The sequence below is a fragment of the Phacochoerus africanus genome, chromosome 2 (genome assembly GCF_016906955.1).
Source record: "Phacochoerus africanus isolate WHEZ1 chromosome 2, ROS_Pafr_v1, whole genome shotgun sequence".
In the NCBI taxonomy this organism is placed as follows: Eukaryota; Metazoa; Chordata; class Mammalia; order Artiodactyla; family Suidae; genus Phacochoerus; species Phacochoerus africanus.
The window spans coordinates 160,281,432-160,301,689 of record NC_062545.1 but is presented as its reverse complement, the minus strand read 5'-3'; the positions used below and the strand labels follow the sequence as shown (position 1 = coordinate 160,301,689).

The 20,258-nt window shown below is 39.9% G+C and overlaps 1 protein-coding gene across 2 annotated transcripts in view; it reads left to right on the top strand.

Annotated features, from left to right (window-relative positions):
- Nucleotides 1-1,435: 1,435 nt before the first annotated feature.
- Nucleotides 1,436-20,258, top strand: part of SERPINB7 (serpin family B member 7) — a 45,234-nt gene continuing 26,411 nt past the window's right edge. The window contains exon 1 of one of the 2 annotated variants that reach the window (XM_047769481.1): nt 1,436-1,493. Coding sequence is in view for 1 of the 2 variants with exons in the window: in XM_047769479.1 (XP_047625435.1) it covers nt 1,559-1,594 (36 nt within the window). In the remaining variant the exon portion in view is untranslated. Of the gene's footprint in view, nt 1,494-1,523; nt 1,595-20,258 lie in introns of those variants that run through there. The other variant, XM_047769479.1, reaches the window with a different exon arrangement.

The following is a 20,258-nucleotide window of genomic DNA, read 5'->3' as shown; positions in this document are numbered from 1 at the left end:
ACGGATGAGGATGCAATGCAAAAAATGGAAAGTTTTTTTTTCCCAAAAAAGATAAATTTTGGAAATGTCTATGTATTTCGAAGGCGGTTTATAATCATGGCCAACCCCAAACACTTCTTTGGGCACAATGAATAAGTTCATATTTATCAAGTGCTTACCAGGTTTCTTTATTGAATACAAAGGGGAAAAAATGGAAAAGACCTTATAGGAGTGACTATGTAACATTCCATATAATAAGAGGAAAATTCAGTGAAATATATGATAAAAGTATATAGTCAAAGAAGAGAGACATCAATGTGGGCTCATGATAATATGGAAGATAATGGAAATGATGGAGTTAAGGAACCATCATTGGATTGGAACTTGAATAATAATATAGAGATAGATAGTCTATCATAGGTGTTCTCATACACCCTGGATTTCCAGATCTACCCTAATCTATTATTATAATAATTACATTTATTAGGCACCTACTGTATTCTAAGCACTTTACATATGTTACTTATAATCCTTTCAACCAAAAATTTACTGGAATTATCCCCATTTTTTCCAAATGAGCAAATCAAGCTTAAAAGATTCTAAATAGCTTGCTGAATGTCACATGGGTCCAAGGAGAGGAGCTGGAATTTCCAACTACACCATGCCTCCTGTATTTTGCCACCAATATGCACTTCCCTGAAGACACATCTTGATGTTTGTTTCATACTATATGATCTCTGCTGTGTATGGGGATTGTCAGTATTTCTCCAGAGTTGCATGTTGCCCTTTGTTATTTGCAAAAACCTTATGTTGCAAGCTTACCATGAGAGCTGGGACCTGAGTCACTTCATCTTTCAGGACACCGTTTCGACTCGATAATGGCTGCCCTAGAAGTGAATAAAGCCCAGGTCTTTGACCTCAGTCCTGGACAGAGGACAGAGTTGTCTAAAACCGTTCCTGGTGCTCAGCCACTCTTGCTATGGCTCATCCTCATGTTTATCCCCTCCTGTGTTCTTTCCTGCTGGCTCTGATTTTCCACCCCTAAACTATAACCTGTCCCACATCCAGGTGTACACAGTTGAGAAGGGAACATGAAAGGACAGTCTTTAGAATGTTTTGCTTCCGTGGCTTGTTGGGTTTACTTCCTTGTGATCAAGTAGTGGGGTGAAAAACAGACATCATGGCACTGCTGTTTTCTGCTGAGCAGAGAGATGCCACATGCCTTCTTGAGCTGGACAGGGAAGGCCATTTGGAGTTCCTCCTGGTGTCCCTTCTGTGCTTTTCCTCCTAGCACAGTCTATGAGAGGGGAGGGAATTTTCATGCATTGCTGTCCTGCTGCTGCTACTGTTTGCTGCTGTTCTCAACCTCTCCCTTGGGGTTGAGCCAAAGGGAAGTCTGGGAAATTTCCTCTGAATCTTGGCAGGAGTGAGGTGGGAGGAGTGAGGAGTTTTAGGAGGGAGGAGGCAGGAGGAACTGAGCCCAGCAGTAAGGGCTGAAGAACAGCAGTGAGGAGGTAAGTGGCATTCTTGTGCATGCTGGATTATTCTAGGCTAAGTGTTAGCAGACTCTCTGAGATGGATGGGGAAGACCTGGAGCCTGAGGACTCTTCCTGTTGTAAGCATTCATCTTCCTTCAGAGTAATAGCTTTGCCTCTAGTATCTGGGTGTCTATAGTCAGGTACTTCCTTGCCTGGTAAAACCTTAGCCTCCTGCACATCCCTGAAGGCACCGTATACTTTCCTAGCCAATCTCTGTTCTGTACAGGGTTGTTGTAGAGTAGTCTTGGAGATAAAAATGGCAGTGGATGGCAGCATAAATCACATTGGGAACCACAGGAAAATCAGCTTTCTTCTTGACCTTGTATGATAAATGCCTACCAACTGTTGAACAAATCCAGACACTTATAAAACATAACTTTCACACTGAATATATTTAATGATTGCATCTGGGCTTTTGATCAGGCTTCACAACAATACTGAATAAATGTGTGTGAGTGAATATTTACAAGCTTGTATTTTCCACTATTTTTTCTTTCTTTTTTAAAGCAAATCATCCAAAACCCTGGTAACATGTTATATGTCAACTCCCAGGCAAAAGAAAAAAAAAAAAGCTAGAGACCACGATATAATGATGAGAATTCTCAAAAAATCTTCCAGGTTTTAGATACTCCTTGTTGATTATACTTTAGTTATTATCAATGATATTTGGTAACCTTAACATAATAATAAGAGGCTTGGGTTTGTTGTTGTTATTGTCTTTAGTAATATTATGCACTTTTAAGTATGAATCTTCTTCAATATATCCAAAGCTGGGTATGGTTCAGTTTTAGAATATCTCTGAACTGAAATTGTTTTCTTCTATAACCATCTATAGCCTGGACACCTCTGCCAGTATTTTTGCACCCAGTAAAAACTAACTAGAGGAGTTTCCATTGTGGTGCAGTGGAAACAAATCGGACTAGTAACCGTGAGGTTTCGGGTTTCATCCCTGGCATCATTCAGTGGGTTAAGGATGCGGCGTTGCCGTGAGCTGTGGTGTAGGCCAGCAGCTGTAGCTCTGATTTGACTCCTAGCCTGGGAACCTCTATATGCGGCCCTGAAAAAAGAGAGAGAGAGAGAGAGAGAGAGAGAGAGAGAGAGAAACTAACTAACTAGAGAGTAAACTTAACAGGGGGCCTCTTATAAAGAACAGCACAGGAGAGAAGTTCTAATGCCTCATGGTTAGAATACAAGTGCTAATAACAGGAGGCCTTGCATTACCTGTACTTGGATCTGGAAGATTTTGACCCAAAGGCAGTGCTAACCTATGAGTAGAGAAATTTATATTTATATTGATTTTTAAAAATCACATTGATTCCTCTATAAACATTAAGTGGAGACACTTCTGGAATTTTTCTTATAAGAAGGTAAGCCTCCCATGTGTAGAGATTACAGATCTCTACAGGGTGGGTCAAAACACTAAATTTTATACCAGGGAAATGTGTCAGTTTTATTCACGTTTCATGAGTAAAGATCAGGTTTGGGTTTGCTATAAAGCCAACACAGATTTCCTTGTTTATTCTTTGAGAGCTAATCAGATTATGTTTTCCTGTCTGAACTTGGTTATGTGGCCACAGGTAAAGCTAACTGGAATGGCAGTAAAGAGCTAAAAGCAACTTTCCTGTAACAGCAGAAATTGACAGAACATTGTAAATCAACTATAATAAAACATTTAAAAAAAAAAAGAGCTAAAAGCTCCACAAATGAATCTGTGTAAGTACAAACCCTGTCGTCTTTGAATTTTCTCTGGGGGAGTAGAGACTGGTTAGAGAAAGCTATTCATCAGAGAGAGGCTGGAGTGGGAAGGACAGCAGGGTTTGTACTTCTCTGTGTCTGAGCCCACTGACCCTCATGACCTTCTCCTCTCCCTGCTTAGACAGAGTTTGAGCATCTTCTCTGCTGGAAAACCTTCTGTAAGCACCCCACCCCACCCTACCCTGACTGCCTCCAAAGCACTTTCCTGGTATCTCCAATCATCACAGTCCTCAAACCACAGTCTAATTTCCAAATTTATTTTTAGACCTTGGATTATTTGGAAGGAGGCAGGGAAAAATGTCTTTATAATGTCTTAGTGCCCATCAATATCTAAATGAAGGCATTGAACTGTGGTGGTGTTTGAGGCCATCATTAGAGACTTTCCATTTTTTTCCTATTTCTTCTGAAATGATGAAAAACGCTCCCTCATCCACTGCTACTTTTCTTCTTATTTCCCCCTCTTTTTCAATTTTTTCTTTCCTATAATAAGAAGTTAAAGAAATTTTGGGGTTAGAGTAGGCATGAAGAGGGCCTCCTATTACTAGGGCAAAAAAATTAGAGACAAAATAAGAATGATGCAGAGTTCTCACTGTGGTGCAATGGGTTAGGAATCCGACTGCAGTGGTTCAGGTCACTGCAGAGGTGTGGGTTCAATTCCTGGCTGGCTCAGTGAGTTAAAGATCTGGTGTTGCTGCAGCTCAGATTTAATCACTGGTCCAGGAACTTCCATATGCTGTGTATGTGGCAATAAAAAAAAAAAAAAAGAATGACCCTAGCTTTTTCCTATTAGTCCCCAGGCATGTAATTACTCTGTTTTAATGGCAGATGTTGGAGTTTTCAGGTTTAGCTGAGAAAAGTTCACCTGCCATGGCATCATTTAAAAAGGTGAGCTAGTAAAAAAAAAGTTTCACACACATGATTTCCTATAAAAATGTTTTAAAAAGGTGTTAGTGAGGCAAGCTGTGCTTAATAGATTTGTGTTTCGAAGAGCTTTAAAAATTATTATTCAGATATTGACAAGAATTGCATCTCTTCATGAATAAAAAGTATAAAGTTCTTTATATAAAGTCAGTATACAGGTTACCAATTCTTTGCTACTTATCACCAAAGATGGAAGCAATTAGTAACAATATTTATTGAGATATATATCAGAGACTTACACATGAACCTTTGAAGTTTAAAAGTGGAAGGACACTTTCTTCCAAAGCACATGGATGTTATGTAATGAGAACATGACTTAGAGGATACAAAGTAAAGACCAGAGCCATGTTTTCACACCTGTTGGTATCTGTTTCAGTCTTAAATTATGAACTCTACTGTGTACCAAGTCCAATAAAGAATATAGTACACCCAATGGGTGGGTATTTGGAATGTTTCAGCAAATTAGTTGGGAATGCATTTTCCTGAATATCATAGAGTGACTGGCCATTAATATCTATGGGACACAGAGCATGAATTTATGAGTGGTTTGTCCCCAGCCTTACCTGCAGTACCATCAGAGGCATCCAGTGATGACACTGCAACATAAGAGGCCCAACCCAGTCACTTGTTAAAGATTTTTAAAAGCCATATGCAGCCATTCATTCCTGACATAGCAGGTCCAGATCTCCACTTCTTCTCAGCCAAAATCTGGTGGAGGATAAACAGAGGTCCCTGACTCCATTCTCAGTATTGTTTGAGAAGCTGGTGAAGAAGATTCTGTCAGATTAGAATGGATTAATTATCTACAGTACTTAGGCTTGGCACTGTGCCTCCCTCACAGACTCCTGTCCTATATTTTAGATTTATCCAGTTGTTTCCAGAGTCCTGGTGTGTGTGTGTGTGTGTGTGTGCGTGTGTATGTGTGTGTGTAGAAAGTTCATAAGGATTCATTTCTTCGTAGTTGGCATTATAGTTAATTAAAAACCTTCCTTTTCTCAAATCCTCTACCTCTTCCCACACTTACCATCACCGTTTTGAACATTTCTGTTCCATGTGAAGAGTTAGTAACACAAAAGGCTTATCTTCCTTGCCTAGGAAATTTAGTTGCAAAATGAAAATTTAGATTCTGGATTTTCTGATTATTCTAATGTTGAATGTTTGTGTATAAATTCTGTTCCATCTCTTACAACATGTGTACCCTTGGGAAAGAAACTGAATAGCTTGAAATTTCAATTTTCAGTTGCGACATAGGAATAATGATAATAAAATAAATAGTGATAATAAATTGATGCTTGTGAGAGTTGAGAGAGAGAGAGAGGCTAATTTATTATCTTTTTCTAGATTTAGTTGGTGCCACATTTTTGTGTGTGTGTGTGTGTTTTTAGGGCTGCACCTGAGGCATATGGAGGTTCCTAGGCCAGGGGTCGAATCAGAACTGCAGCCGCTGGCCTACACCACAGACATGGCAATGTCAGATCTGAACCACACCTGCAAACTACACTATAGCTCATCGCAACACCGGATCCTTAACCCACTGAGTGAGACCAGGGATCAAACCTGCCTCCTCATGGATGCTAGTCAGATTCCTTTCTGCTGAGCCACGACAGAAACTCCTGGTGCCACATTTTTAAATTATAAAGTTAGATATTGGTCTGTCAAAAATCAACTGTGTGACAAAGCCTTTAACCTCCTATTTGACTTTCAGAGTGCCATCTAATGCTTTAGGGCAGAGATTGGCAAATTTTACCTCTCAGTCCAAACCTGGCTTGTCACCTGGTTTTGTAAAAAAAAGTTTTATTGGACACAGTCATGTCCATTTGTTTACTTATTTGATATGTTTGTTTGCTTTTATGCTACAACTTCAGAGTTGAGTTGTGACAGATGGCCATCTGGCCCACAACCCCCCAATTATTTACCATCTGGCCCCTTACAGAAAAACCTTGTCAACCTCTTCTCCCAAGAGTTCCTGATGAAACACATTCTCTAAATTTCTACAATGCATTGCTTTATTTTTCATGTAATTGTAAGTGCTGAGTGCTCCACAAAGCAGTATGACTGGCATAGAGTGCCTCTTCATGTTCATGGTCTAGTTTGCCTTCCTGATAAGTTTTCATTTCTGAGGGAGACTTTCTTGTTTCCTTATTCTTCCCTAAACTGCTGCCTCAACTACAAGTCACTTGACTAGGAGGGTGTGTTGTCCTCATAGTCTAACAATCGTTTCTTCATACCTGGTGTCACTGTCACTTGGCCACATTCTCTTAGCACCCTTCACACAGACACACTTCTCCTGCTCCTTGAATTGCTCAAGAAACTGTCTCCCTTACCAGACTTTGGGCCCACCGAGGGCAGGGGCTGTTTCTTACCTACACAGTATCCCTACAGCATTAGTGCTTGGAAGATGCTCAATGAAAATCTGATTCAATGAGTGGATGAATGAAAAAGATTGGAGGAGGAAAAAGCCCACTATATGAAGGGTTTGAATGGGAAAATTTATTAAGAGAAGTTCTAGGATAGTTAATACTCTTCATTGACTTTGTTGGCACAGTACCAACATGTCCTTGAAATTTCCCTCTGAAATAAGATTACAATGTTTTTCTCTCATTGCTCGCAATATAGTCTTTGTATCCTGATCCTACTCTCACCCGTCCAAGACCGTCACTATTATTGAGTCTGCACACAGTATGCATCTGTGTGTGTATCAGGTATTAGGAGACAGGGCAGCCTTATAGACATGCTTATGGGCTGAAGGGAAATGGGGAGAGGTGGTTTGTACTAAGCATCCTCACTTCAGGCACATTCATGAAAAGATGCAGGTGCCAAGGATCCGATGTGGATGGCTTTTCCTGACAGGGTTTTCCACTGTGTATTTTGGCCAGCTAAGCCAGGTCAGGTGGTAGTTGGTGTATGCATGCAAATGATTAGCCTAGTTTTCCAGGGGAAAAAATATCAAGGAGGAAGTGTTTTCCCTTATAATGGCATTTTCATTTCAACTTACATGAGTTTGATTAGATTAATCTTCTATCTGTGGGATATAATTTATTTCATTAGTATTTAGTTAAAATTTAACTTTAACGTAGTTGATGGATTTCAGCTAACTCGCTATGGGGTAAGCCACTTCTCAGAATACCTACAAACAAAAGGAAATCATTTAGTCCCCTTTTATCTCTGTAATGTCATGTATTGAAGAACTGTTTTTAGTGTCTACTCTGCTAGGATAGAGGTTATTGCACAATAAAGCACAGTCATTGGCTTCATGGATCCTAAAACGTAAAATGAGAAGACGTTCAACAAATACACAGCAATATAGTTATGAGCTCTTATAAATGCTAAACTGAATGCCTCTGAGTATAGGAGGGAGGGTCTGATTTAGATTAGGTGGAGTGTTTTGTTTTTGCCTTTTTAGGGCCACACCCTTGGCATACGGAAGTTTCCAGGCCAGGGGTCTAACTGGAGCTATAGCTGCAGGTCTACACCACAGCCATGGCAATGTGGCATCCAAGCTGCATCTGCGACCTACACAGCTCCTTAATCCACTGAGTGAGGCCAGGGATTGAACCTGCAAACTCATGAATACTAGTCGGGTTTGTTACCACCAAGCCACAACAGGAGCTCCTAGATTAGGTTTTGAGGAAGCCTCTTTGAAGAGGTACATTTATGTAGAGGTTCTGATTTTCATTCCTAGTGGTAGAAACCTGCTTTTGAGGAGAAGAAAGCTGACTCTTTTAAATAATTGAAAGACCAGCACATGGGAGCTTAGGGACTGTATTACATTCCTAAGGCTGCTATAAAAAACTACCACAAACTTTGTGGCTTAACACAACACAAATGTATTCTCTTACAGTTCTGAGGGTCAGAATTCTGAAACGAAAGAGTCAGCAGGCCAACACATGCTCCGACGTCTCTGCGGAGAATCCTGGCTTGCTTCTTCCAGCTTCTGGTGCTTTAGACTTCCTTACCTTGCAGACACACCATTCTATTCTATGCCTCTGTCTTCAGTTGCCTTCTCCTTCATGTCTCTGCGTCTGAAGTGTCACCCCTCTTTGTCTTATGGGGTCATCGGTCATGGATTTGGAGTCTACCTGGGTAATTTTGGATGACTTCATCTCAAAAGATTTAATTAAATCTACAAAGACCTTATTTCCAAATAAGGCTATGTTCACAGGTACCAGATATATCTGGGGGTGTTATAATTCAACCCTTTACAGGAGTGAGGAGGAAAGTGGTGAAGAAGGGGTAACAGGTGGCATGGCCAGATCATGGAAGGCCTGGTAGGAAATGTCTAGAACATAGAAAGTCTTTAAAGGGCTCTCAGCAGCAAGGCAACATGATCCACCTTATGTCTGAAGATAATTATTCTGGATGGTAGTAGAGGATAGGTTGGAGAAGAATAAGAGTGAAAGAGGAGAGAGCAGTAAGGAATTCCTGAAAGAGTTCAGATGAAAAATGATGGTGATTCGGACTAAGGGAGTCCATGGAGAGATGATAAGTGGACAGACTTGAGGTATATTTTGGAGGAGGAAGTAGTAGCACTTGGTGATGGACTGCATGACTATGGGACAGATGGGGACATTGAAGTTCACTCTCAAATTTCATACTTGAACATCAGGGCCAATGGAAGGCCCACTTACTGAGATGGAGGAAGCTGGAGAGGAAGGCAGGTTTGGGAGAGAGATGATGAGGGCAGATTTTTAAGGTGAAGATGGAGATACCTGTGAGTGGTCAAGTGGGCTTTGGAATATAAAGTTCAAGGAGATATCAGGTCTGGAAATGCAAATTTGAGAGTCTTTGTGGTGTGTAGTCTTAGAATTGATGAGAAGAGGTAAGAGATCTCTTGGAATAAAAGCAGGAGGGAGAAAAGAAATAAAGATTTAGAGCACAGAGTGATTAGGCGGATCCAGACAAGGAGACTAAGAGGGTGCGGTGCAGGCTTCATTTGACTTTCATCCAGCAGTATAGGACACTGAGTCAGAAGGCCTGAGGTTTTTGTTTTTTTTTAATATATATTTGACACTCACTTGTTCTGTCATTTTGAGTATTTGCTCCCTTTACAACCAAGTGCTATGAACACTATTACTTTTAAAAATGGGTATGTAAAATAAGCTTTGCATTTTCAAGTACAAACATTCAGGAGGAGAAGAGTCATTAAATATGATGACATGTTTCACTACATTTACGGACACATTTTAAATTCATTTTTATTTCTCAATTATTATGTATTCAATCATTAAATGAGAGTTATAGACATATACAATGGAACATTAAAAATTAAATACCGAAGGAGTTCCCGTCGTGGCTCAGTGGTTAATGAACCCGACTAGTATCCACGAGGATGCAGGTTTAATTCCCTGGCCTTACTCAGTGGGTTAAGGGTCTGGCATTGCCGTGAGCTGTGGTATAGGTCGCAGATGCGGCTCAGATTCTGCATTGCTGTGGCTGTGGCATAGGTTGGTGGTGCTACAGCCGATTCAACCTCGAGCCTGGGAACCTCCATATGATGCAGGTGTGGCCCTAAAAAGCACAAAAAAAAAAATAAATAAATAAGTAAAATACTGAATTACCCTCATGCCCATAATATAAGCAGATAATTATGAATCAAGAGGTTGATATTTATATGAGATTAGTTGCTATTATTATTAATATATTATTATATATTAGTTGTTATATCTGATATAACCTATTTTTAGATTATATCAGAAAACAAAACAAGGTGGTGTCCAGCTACTGTGGTCTAGTGTTAAGTTAAACATATTCCATCTCTTTGGGATTTGGGAGAATTGTGGTTAGTTACACACTTGCTTTATAATTGTTTTGGAAAAGAATAGAAGGATGGATGAAAATTGTGCTCTAGAAAGAGATGGATTATCTTAACCAATACACAAACCTCTGCTTTTCATTGTTGAAATGTTTACATAATTTTTCTGAATTGCTACAGGGAGTTGTTGAAAAATTTTTATCTCTTCCATGCAAACTTGTGCTTCAAACTTTCTTGCTACGATTTTTTCTTAACAAGCGTTTTTTTTCCACTTTTTTCTACAAGTGGAAACCATGAAGACCTCTTCTAGAAAGTAAACTGATCATTAGAAAACAGTGCTCTATAGGGTTTCTGTTGTTAATAATAACATTTACAAAGGTAAATATTAAAAAAATTTCAAACTAAAATGATTTTCTATTTAAGCTGGTCTAACTTTTAAATAATTCAAAAATTCCTTAACAATATACTTTAAATTTATAAGCAAGTCTAAAAATACATTTGTTTTATGTATTTATTTTTAGCCAAGAAATAGATTTATGAAGATAGGACACTTGTGAGAGATGCAAGCGGGGCAGGCACGGAAACTCTGCCCACTTGTTTTATTTTAAAAAATCCTGGTGACGGCAGAGTCAGAAGCTAAATTTGGTAACATTAAGATTCGTTAGATGCTGGACCTAAAGGATGATTTCTAGTGCAAGATTTAAGTAGTCGTTATGGGAATATAAAGCATTTATGAAGAGTACATTAAATAATAGGAAGTCAGAGAAGGAGGTTAGTGGCTTAAAACCCATAATCCAGGTGAATTGTAGCTTTTAGCAATATCTTTGGTTTGATTTTAGTGAGGCAGAAATTAGTGGCCATTGGGCCAAGAATACTGTAGCTATTTTCCTTTGTTAAAGATCATGCCCCTTGAACATGAACCCACTGTTATTTTTCTAAATTAAGGTCTAGTTTTTGGTGACAAGTCCTAACATCTTGCCATGCCATGCTTTGAGAATTCCATGACTTGGGTGCATATTCCAGGCCAAGGAACCCAGAAAAGAACAAGTTTGACCTGTGTGTCTAAATGGGTCACTGTAAAGAATTGCATTACAATACAATTACAATTGTGTGGTATTTCCCAAGTTATGAAAACAGAAACTCTGCATGTCATGTACATAATGAAATAAATTGAAAGCACATCTGAGAGTAAAACTTAGCCAACATCCAGGGTAAAAGAAAGGACTTCTCCAAGACTCAGACTCTTATGAATGGTAACTGATCTGATATATTTGGATGAATTTATCTTAAGCACGGCCTTGGTTCCTAATATCTGGAGTGGAGGTGAGGGCAGGTGGAATTTGGTTAGCTAATCCAAGAAGATGCTACTACCTTTCTACTCTTCAGCTCATACTGCAATCTTTCTGTGTCTGGAGGTTTAAAAGCCTTCTTTGTTTTCTACCTGATTCGTATTCAAATAAACACTGAGTAAGTGAATGCTTTGCTCTTGCTTGAAGGAAGTCAGGTCTCTGCTTGAGTTCTGGCTGGCCTCATCCATTACTACATACAATGAATGCTATCTCCTGTTTCTCCCAGGCTGCCGATTAAAACTGTTCTTCATATTAGGCTTCTAGGAGTCACTGTACCAGAGAACCAAGGCTATTCTGCTTAAGTCGCAAGTGATTCAGCATATTTTTAAAATCATGGAAATTAATGAAACTCTGCCCTGTAATGGGATTTTTTTTCTTGAAAAATACATCTAAAAATTCCTGTGGAAAAATTAAATCAATGAACATAGTCAAGAATGTTTCAAAAACAAAGAGCAATTTTGAGGGGTTTACCCCATCAGACACTGAAATGTATTTCTTTCAAACAGTTTTTTTTTTTGTCTTTTGTTGTTGTTGTTGCTATTTCTTGGGCCGCTCCCGCGGCATATGGAGGTTCCCAGGCTAGGGGTTGAATCGGAGCTGTAGCCACCGGCCTATGCCAGAGCCACAGCAACGCGGGATCCGAGCTGCGTCTGCAACCTACACCACAGCTCACAGCAATGCCGGATGGTTAACCCACTGAGCAAGGGCAGGGACCGAACCCGCAACCTCATGGTTCCTAGTCGGATTCGTTAACCACTGCGCCACGACAGAACTCCTCTTTCAAACAGTTTTAACTGACAAAAAAGTAAAGGGACAGGTGAATGGCACAGCGTATAACTCAGAGGCAGACTTACGTAGTTAAAATTTAGCTTGTGATGAATGGGAGTCACATATTTGAGGGAAAGAGAGTTTAAATATCGGCAGGATGATGGATTAGCCATTATTATTATTACTAAATATATACATCTTCACTTCATATCAAAAAATTATAGAAGGAAACACATAAAACAAACCAAACCAGCCGGGGTAACTAGGTATTGAATCTCAGCCCCGAGGAGGAGTTTCTAAACATAAAATAGTAAAAGAAATCATATATCTTAAGCATAAAAATTTAAAATAGGGGTGGAGAGGTGGGGAAAAATGACTAGGCAGAGCACAGAGGCTTTTTAGTGGTGAAACTAGTCTGCATAATACTAGAATGTGACTACATGTCATGCATTTGTACAAACCCACTGACAATAGAGCAAAGGAGTAAGTTCTAATATAAACTATGGGCAGTGATGATGTGTCAATGGACTTCCCTATCTTGTGACCAATGTACCACTCTGGTGGGGATGTCGATTGTGTGGGAGGCTGTGTAGGAGTGGAGGCAGGAAGTATGTGGGAAATCTACATCTTTCCCTTAATTTTGATGTGAGCATAACATTTCTCTGAAAATAAAGCCTATGTAAAAACAAAACAAAACAAACAAACAAAAAACACACAAAACAAAACAAAACCCAACTAAACACATTTTTGGTGAATTATCTGTTCATGTTTTTCTACATTTCTCTATAAAATTTTAGGTCCTTTGCCCTCACTTTTAAGAGTTCTTTACATATCCTGACAGCTGTCTGAAAATATCTGTCAGATATTTCTAAGATCTGTATTATCTTGACATTGAAATCTATTGATTGTCTTCTGTCATGTGAATTAAGAATTTTCCTGGGTTTTGGTATAATGAGTAATTTTGTATGGTGTCCTAGACATTTTGAGTTTTATATAATGAAGCTCTGATTCCATTTAAATCTTCTTTTTTTAGTAGGTAGTTAACAGGTTTATGGTCAGAAAATACATCCTGCCCCACTTCTGCAGGCTGTGATTTTAATGTCTATTTTGTTGCCAAAGTCTTTGCTTTGTCTTTTTGCATGACCCAGTGGCTCATATGAAATGAAACCGTAATTCAGTTCTCAAAGCCTTTTGTTTTATTGGTTCGGTTCGGTGTTACAGCTAAGTGGAATAGGGATGAAGCCAGGACTTCAGGTCCAAATCTGAAGGATCCTTTCCTCCATCTCCTGTCTCTTCACCAACTCCTCATACTCTCTGGCTGGGAGTGGGGGCAGGGGAGCTGCTACCCTTTTTGCTGGCAACTGAGTTCTTCATTTCCCTTCTTTCAGGGAGGTGCTGGTTGACAGGAATCCACCTCCCAGACTCTGTGCTCTCAGTGCAAGTGGGAGCAGGTAGACTCTGTGCCCACAGCCACACCAGTGGATAGGGGTGGGATGCTGCTTCTGATTGAGTTTCTTGGTGGGGGGGTGAGGCTAGTCACCACGGTTTCACCCAAATGTCTGCAGTAATCAGGCCAGTGAGGAGGGGATAGGGAATTTCCCAGGGGGAAATTGTGTTTTTCTTCTTCTTGCTCTAGACTTTCTGTCTGTGAATCTCATTCAAGGTTTTAATTATCACCTATACATATAAAAAACCCCCAAACTGGCATGTATGTCATTGACGACTGCTTTCACATACAGACCTGACATCTGTCTGTAACATAGTGAGCAGAGTCTAAAGAGCTCTGTCCTGTAGGGCTACCTTCTTCCTCCACCTCTGGCTGGAGAGAACAGGCTCTCCTTGGAAACTTTTTTCCTGACCCTGTTAGAAGTTCTAGATTGTGGAACCCATGCTAGGATGTACAGGAAAAAAACATTCCATCAAGTTTCTTTTCCTTTTTTTTTTTTTAAGGGCCGCATCCTTGGCATATATGGAAGTTCCAGGCTAGGGATTGAATCGGAGCTATAGCTGCCAGCCTGCATCATAGCCACAGCAACGCGGGATTCAAGCCGTGTCTGTGACCTACACCACAGCTCACGGCAGGCAACACCAGATCTTTAACCCACCGAGCAAGGTCAGGGATTAAACCCTCATCCTCATGGATACTAGCCGGATTCATTTCCCCATGCCACAACAGGGACTCCCATTACAGCAAATTTAACACCAAGTTTTCCTCCAGTCCTGAGGTTCCTAGCCATTCTTTCTTCTTTTTTTTCACCTTTCAGAGTCTTTTGGCAGTTCTTCTATAGCTTTCGTCCAGGGATTTTAGTTGTAATTAGCAGGGAAATAATAGGATAGAGTGTGTTTTTCCTATTTTGAAAATCATTGTCATTAAAATTTTTTTTATGATTTCATTTTTTAATGTTCTCTTTCATCTATGAGTTAACAGGAATGTATATATAACTATCCATGTGGGAGGATTTTTTTTGTTAGTAAACTCTCATTTTGTTGTGATGTGACCAGAAGGTTTTGTTTGTAGTATTCACTTTTATTGAAATTACTGATGGTTTCTTTGTGACCAAATATGTAACCATTTTCTATGAATAAGCCATGGGCACTTGAAATGTATTCTTTGTTATCAAGGTACAGAGTTCAATATATATCCATAGTATTTATCCAATGGCTATTTTTTTTTTTTTTGGTCTTTCTTTTTAGGGCTGCACCTGCAGCATATGGAGGTTCCCAGGCTAGGGGTCGAATGGGAGCTGTAGTAGGCTGGCCTACGCCACAGCTACAGCAATGCCAGGTCCGAGCCATGTCTGCAACCTATACCACAGCTCATGGCAACGCTGGATTCTTAACCCACTGAGTGAGGCCAAGGATCGAACCTCTGTCCTCATGGATGCTAGTCAGGTTCGTCTCCACTGGGCCACAGTGGGTACTCCCCAGTGGCTATGTTTTTAAAGTCATTTGTTGTCTTACCTTATTTTCTTCCTATTTCACACATACACACACACACACACACACACACACACACACACACACACACACACATGCCCGCCCCCCACTGAATTTATTCACTATCACCAGAACAAAGAGGATGATAAAGTGGGAGAAAAGCTGAACTTCCAAAAGATGTGCATGCACTTTGCATGGTGGGCAGACTGGATGGGCATCAGTAGGTGTTCCATGAATGGGAATAGTGTGAACTTGTGCAAGAAAGGAAGAGATGTGAGAAAACCAAGACATCACTGCGGTGATGAAACTGTGCATTTGAGATACAGGGAAGGATATCTACTTACTGCTATGAGTGAAGGTTTGGGGAGGGGAAGAGATATGTAAAAAGGATACAGGAGGCCCTACTTTTTCTGTGACTTCCTTTGTGAAATCCCCGGCGTGGTATCTTTAAGGAAACCCAAATAAGTGGAATGGGATATGTGTTTCTTTTGAATGTGACTTCTTACACAGACTGGATTTTGGTGGTCCCATTTTTTCATTCTCAGTTTTATTTTTATTTTATATTTACCCATAATTAAATTAACATAATTTAAAATAAAATGACCATAATAGAGGAAGTTTTTACTATTTCCTAACTTTGGCAAATTTGCCATTTAGTTTATATGTATTTAGTATGTTCTTATAGGTCTCATATGCACAGTACATATTCTTTCTTTTTAAAGATGGAATCTATATGCTATTGTCACTTCAACCCATAAAATAAAGGCAACAAAACTGGTTGCCTGACCTTTCAAAGTCACTTCAGATATCTGGAGCCTTGTTATGCCTATAACTTAAATGTAGCAATTTCCTAGGGAATTGTGTTTTTCTTTTTCTTGCTATAGACTTTTTGTCTTGGGATCTCTTTTCATGGTGTTAATTATCACCTATATATAAACCCTTCACATAAGCATGTATATCATCAATGACTCCTTTTATATGCAGACCTGAATTTCCAACTACTTTTTTTTCCAACCGAATGTCCTTTGGAGATCTCAAATTCAATATACCCAAGGCTAAATTTATGATTTTCCCCTCTGTTATGCATACTCCTACTGCTGAAATCTCTTCTGAAATCTCTGTCCCTGATGGTGACCTCATCATCCATTCAGGCAGCAGGGCCTGAAATGCCTCCACTTGATCAACATCACCTGACCAGGTGTTTGCTGTCTACTCCCAGGACACAGGATGTACATCAATTCCCAGGAGTCTTTAGTCATGCTGTTACTTCTCCCTGGAATGCATCTTATCTTCATTTTCCAAGAGCCAGACCAGATGCTTGCTCATTTATGAGGCCTTCTTAAGATTCCCTCTGCCAATTAATCATTTCTTTCTTAGAGCTCTCATTTGCTTGACCTTCTGTTATAACACTACCTTTACCCTAGGTTATTTCACTCATTCAATAAACATTTATTAAGGCTGAATATAATATCAGACACTATCATATACATAGAGGGAAGAAGAAGAATTCTTGGTTTTGGGCCTGAAGGAGTCTATGTCTTTTATTTATGTTTTTATTTAAAATTTTTTTCTCTCACCTTTATTATTTTCTCTTAATTTTAAAAATTTTTTCTCAAAGTACAGTCAATTTACAGTGTTGTGGCAGTTTCTGCTGTACAGCATAGTGACCCACACATATACATACATCATTTTTCTTATACTATCTTCCATCATGTTCTATCCCAAGTGATTGGATATAGTTCCCTGTGCTGTACAGTAGTGTATGTCTTTTGATATCTAGAATATAGAGCTTTACAATAATAGACACTAGCATGTTAAATTAGATTTTTTTTTTTTTTTTTTTGGCCGTGCCAGCAGCATGTGAAAGTTCTGTGGCCAGAGATCCAACCTGTGTCATAGCGGTGAACCAAGCCACAGCAGTGACAACATAGGATCCTTAATCCACTGAGCCACCAGGAAGCTCCTGATTAGTTTTTTTTAACCCTGAAAAAATTAAAAAAAAATTGTCTATGTAGCTGGAGAACTACTATGAATCAAAACTTTCTGAGATTGACAATCAAAGCTATGTGGAAAAAATACCCACTTTTTTGTGGAGTTAGCACTAGAACGACTGTTTGAAAACAGTTTATGCTCTACCAGACACAGGGAATTTCTCCTATTGTTTGTAAAATTACTCCCTAGACACATAGGACACACAAATTTTGGAGCAGAGAATACGTTTGGGTCTAGGTAGACCAGCTCTTTTATTTCTCATCTTTCTGTTGGGAAAGATGGACTTTTTTTTTTTTTTTGGCTTTTTAGGGCTGCACCTGCAGCCTATGAAGTTTCCAGGCTAGGGCTCAAATCAGAGCTGCAGCTGCTGTCCTATGCCATAGCCACAGCAATGTGGGATCTGAGATGTGACTGTGACCTATGCTGCCCCTCACGGCAATGCTGGATCCTTAACCCACTGAATGAGGCCAGAGATCAAACCCGCATTCTCATGGATACTAGTCGGGTTTGTTCTTTCTGAGCCATGATGGGAACTCCAGATGGACATTTTTTATTCACTTTATATTATGCTAGCAGTTCACTTGAGGATGATAACAGGAGAGTATTCAGATAAAACCATCATAGAAAATGTTAAAGACAGAAAATTCAGTGGTAATAGTAGAGAAAATGCAGATATATTTGAGTCATGTGGTGGTTTGGTAGTTCCCTCAAAGGGCCTATTTTATAATCATTCATTTAATTGAGACAAAGAATCTACCAGAAGGATGTTTATGCATGGGTATCTATGAGTACAATGGGTGAATAACATAAGGAAGGTAGAATAATCTCTCTTTTTCCTCCTATCCCAAGGATAAGCTTCAGCCAGAGAAACTGGGTGACATGTTCTGGAAGATGCAGGTGCAGCAAGCTTCTCTGCCAAATGCCTGGCGATGAAGTAAAATAAGAGTGGAGAAGGGTCCTTGTTCCTACTTCTTCATGGAAGCCAATGAAAGTGCTAACCCCCTGCTTGGCATCCATGAGGGCACCCTGAAATGGTACTTTTGAGGGAGATACCAGTGTTCTCTCAATGAGTACAGGCAACAGTGACAAAGGTGAAGGGCCCTCAAGGGTTCTGGAGGACATCAATAGGGGGTGGGTACCAAAACAGAAGAGAAACATGGGAGGCTTAATGTGGTGATGGGCAATCTTTTGGGAACCATCAAACATCAGCAGGCTTCAGTTCTGGGTAGGTAAGTGAGGACAAGAGACAGTCAAAGTCAGGTTATTGCCAATTATGTGACCTCATCTGTATTCATGAATTGGTAAGGCCTATGAACATTTGGGTTATTACTGTAGGGCAAGAGGGAAGAATTGATGTGACATGCCCATTCCCATGGCTGAGTTTCCTTCTTGGCCTTATGTCACTTTGGGATTGGTTACTTCCAAATAAGCCATTGCAAACGCAGTTGTGGGAGGGTTGTCTGAGTTAAAGTGGAGAAGAAAACAATGGTGAGAAGAGTTTTAATTATGGTTGACTCTTATAATTCCAGGAGGATTATCCAGTTTATGTGACACTCAGAGTCCTTGCCTTTTACCTACTGACCATTTTACTGCTTGAAAGTACTTTATCCCTTCAATAGTAGATAATAGAAAGGATGCAGAATTAAAAGTATTTCAGCTTGCTCTAGTCAATTATCACAGCAATCAGAGTACAGAGAAAGGGAAATCCATTTGTAAGCTTATATTTTCCATATTAACAACAGCCCTCAGAAAACTTACTACAACTGCTCAATCAGAATTAAGTTTCAGGGATTATTTGTGACTTTATTGTCCTTTATTATCATCTTACCCATAAACCATCATGGAAATGGACGGTGACTACTCCGATTTCATATAAGCAACGCAGGAAGGGAGCAAAACTCCATAAAACTGATAAGTAACTGTAAAGTGAAGGTGTCTGATTGCAATAGCTTTTTACAATGGAGGACCCAGTCATTTGGGTAATCACTGGCTATCCTTTGGGAAATATTCAGCCAAAAGAACCAGGCTTGCAGTTCCTTCTGTGAGGCTAGGCATGCCCCTGTGCAGCATGTTCTGATGGCAAAGCTGTCAGCAATCAATTGGTCCTAATCTACCTTTCCCTATACCTGGCCAATTTGCAAGCAGAAAACTCACTTCAAGGAGCTCTGGCCTGTATTGCAGCAGGGAGGATCTGGGTGTTATCAATACGGCTTTTCACAGCCAGATCAGAAGGGTGGAGAAGAGGCTGGCAGGGTGCCATGAATGAACTAACCCCTCAAGTTTCAGCTCCTAGCTAAAGCTGCTTCATTCAGGTAAGCATCTAGAGAAGCCAGGTGATTTGACTAATTCAACATATATCTTTGGAAAATTCCAACCAGAGAAAAGTGAGAAGAAAAGGGAAGTAGGAGAAGGGTGGAGAACAAACAGTACAAAGAGAAGCCTGACAAAATAGCTTAGGGTTCAGACGTACAACTGAGTTTAAGAAATGATGAAAATATTGTATTAATTTCTATTTTAGGTCCTTACGCCAAGCACGTTTATACATGATAGGGTTGAAAGAAATGATGCTGCCATGGGAGTTCCCGTTATAGCTCAGTGTTAAAGAACCTGGCTAGTATCCATGAGGATGTAGGTTCTATCCCTGGCCTCTTTCTGTGGGTTAAGGATCCGACATTGCTGTGAACTGTGGTGTAGGCTGCAGACGCAGCTCAGATCCTGAGTTGCTGTGGCTGTGGTGTAGACTGACAGCTGCAGCTCTGATTCGATCCCTAGGCTGGGAACCTCCATATGCCACGGGTGCAGCCCAAAAACCAAAAAAAAAAAAAAAAAAAAAAGCAAAAAAAGAAATCAGGTTGCCAGAGGTCATTGACAAATTGCAATACAATTGTAGATTAAACTCAGAGTGACCACTGTCTTGCTTTACTCTATTGATGCTTTATCACAAATAGAAGGTATGTTTTGAGACAGGCTGATAAATACTGTAGATCCTGATTTTTTTTTGGGGGGGGGGAGAGTGTATGGTTTTGTTAAAACCACTGGCACTGTAAAGAACAGAGATGGGCAAATTACCTCTTCAAATATGATTCACATTATGAATGAACCCCATAATGACCACCTGAGTCAGATATTATTTTGAAACCTGAATGAAGGCTAAATACTTATAAGCTTCTTTAGGGACAGCACTTACTCTGAGTCACAGGGAAATCATCCTAGAATCTAGGTCTACACATCAACAAGCAGATGCTTGGGCAGGGTGTAGACTGCATC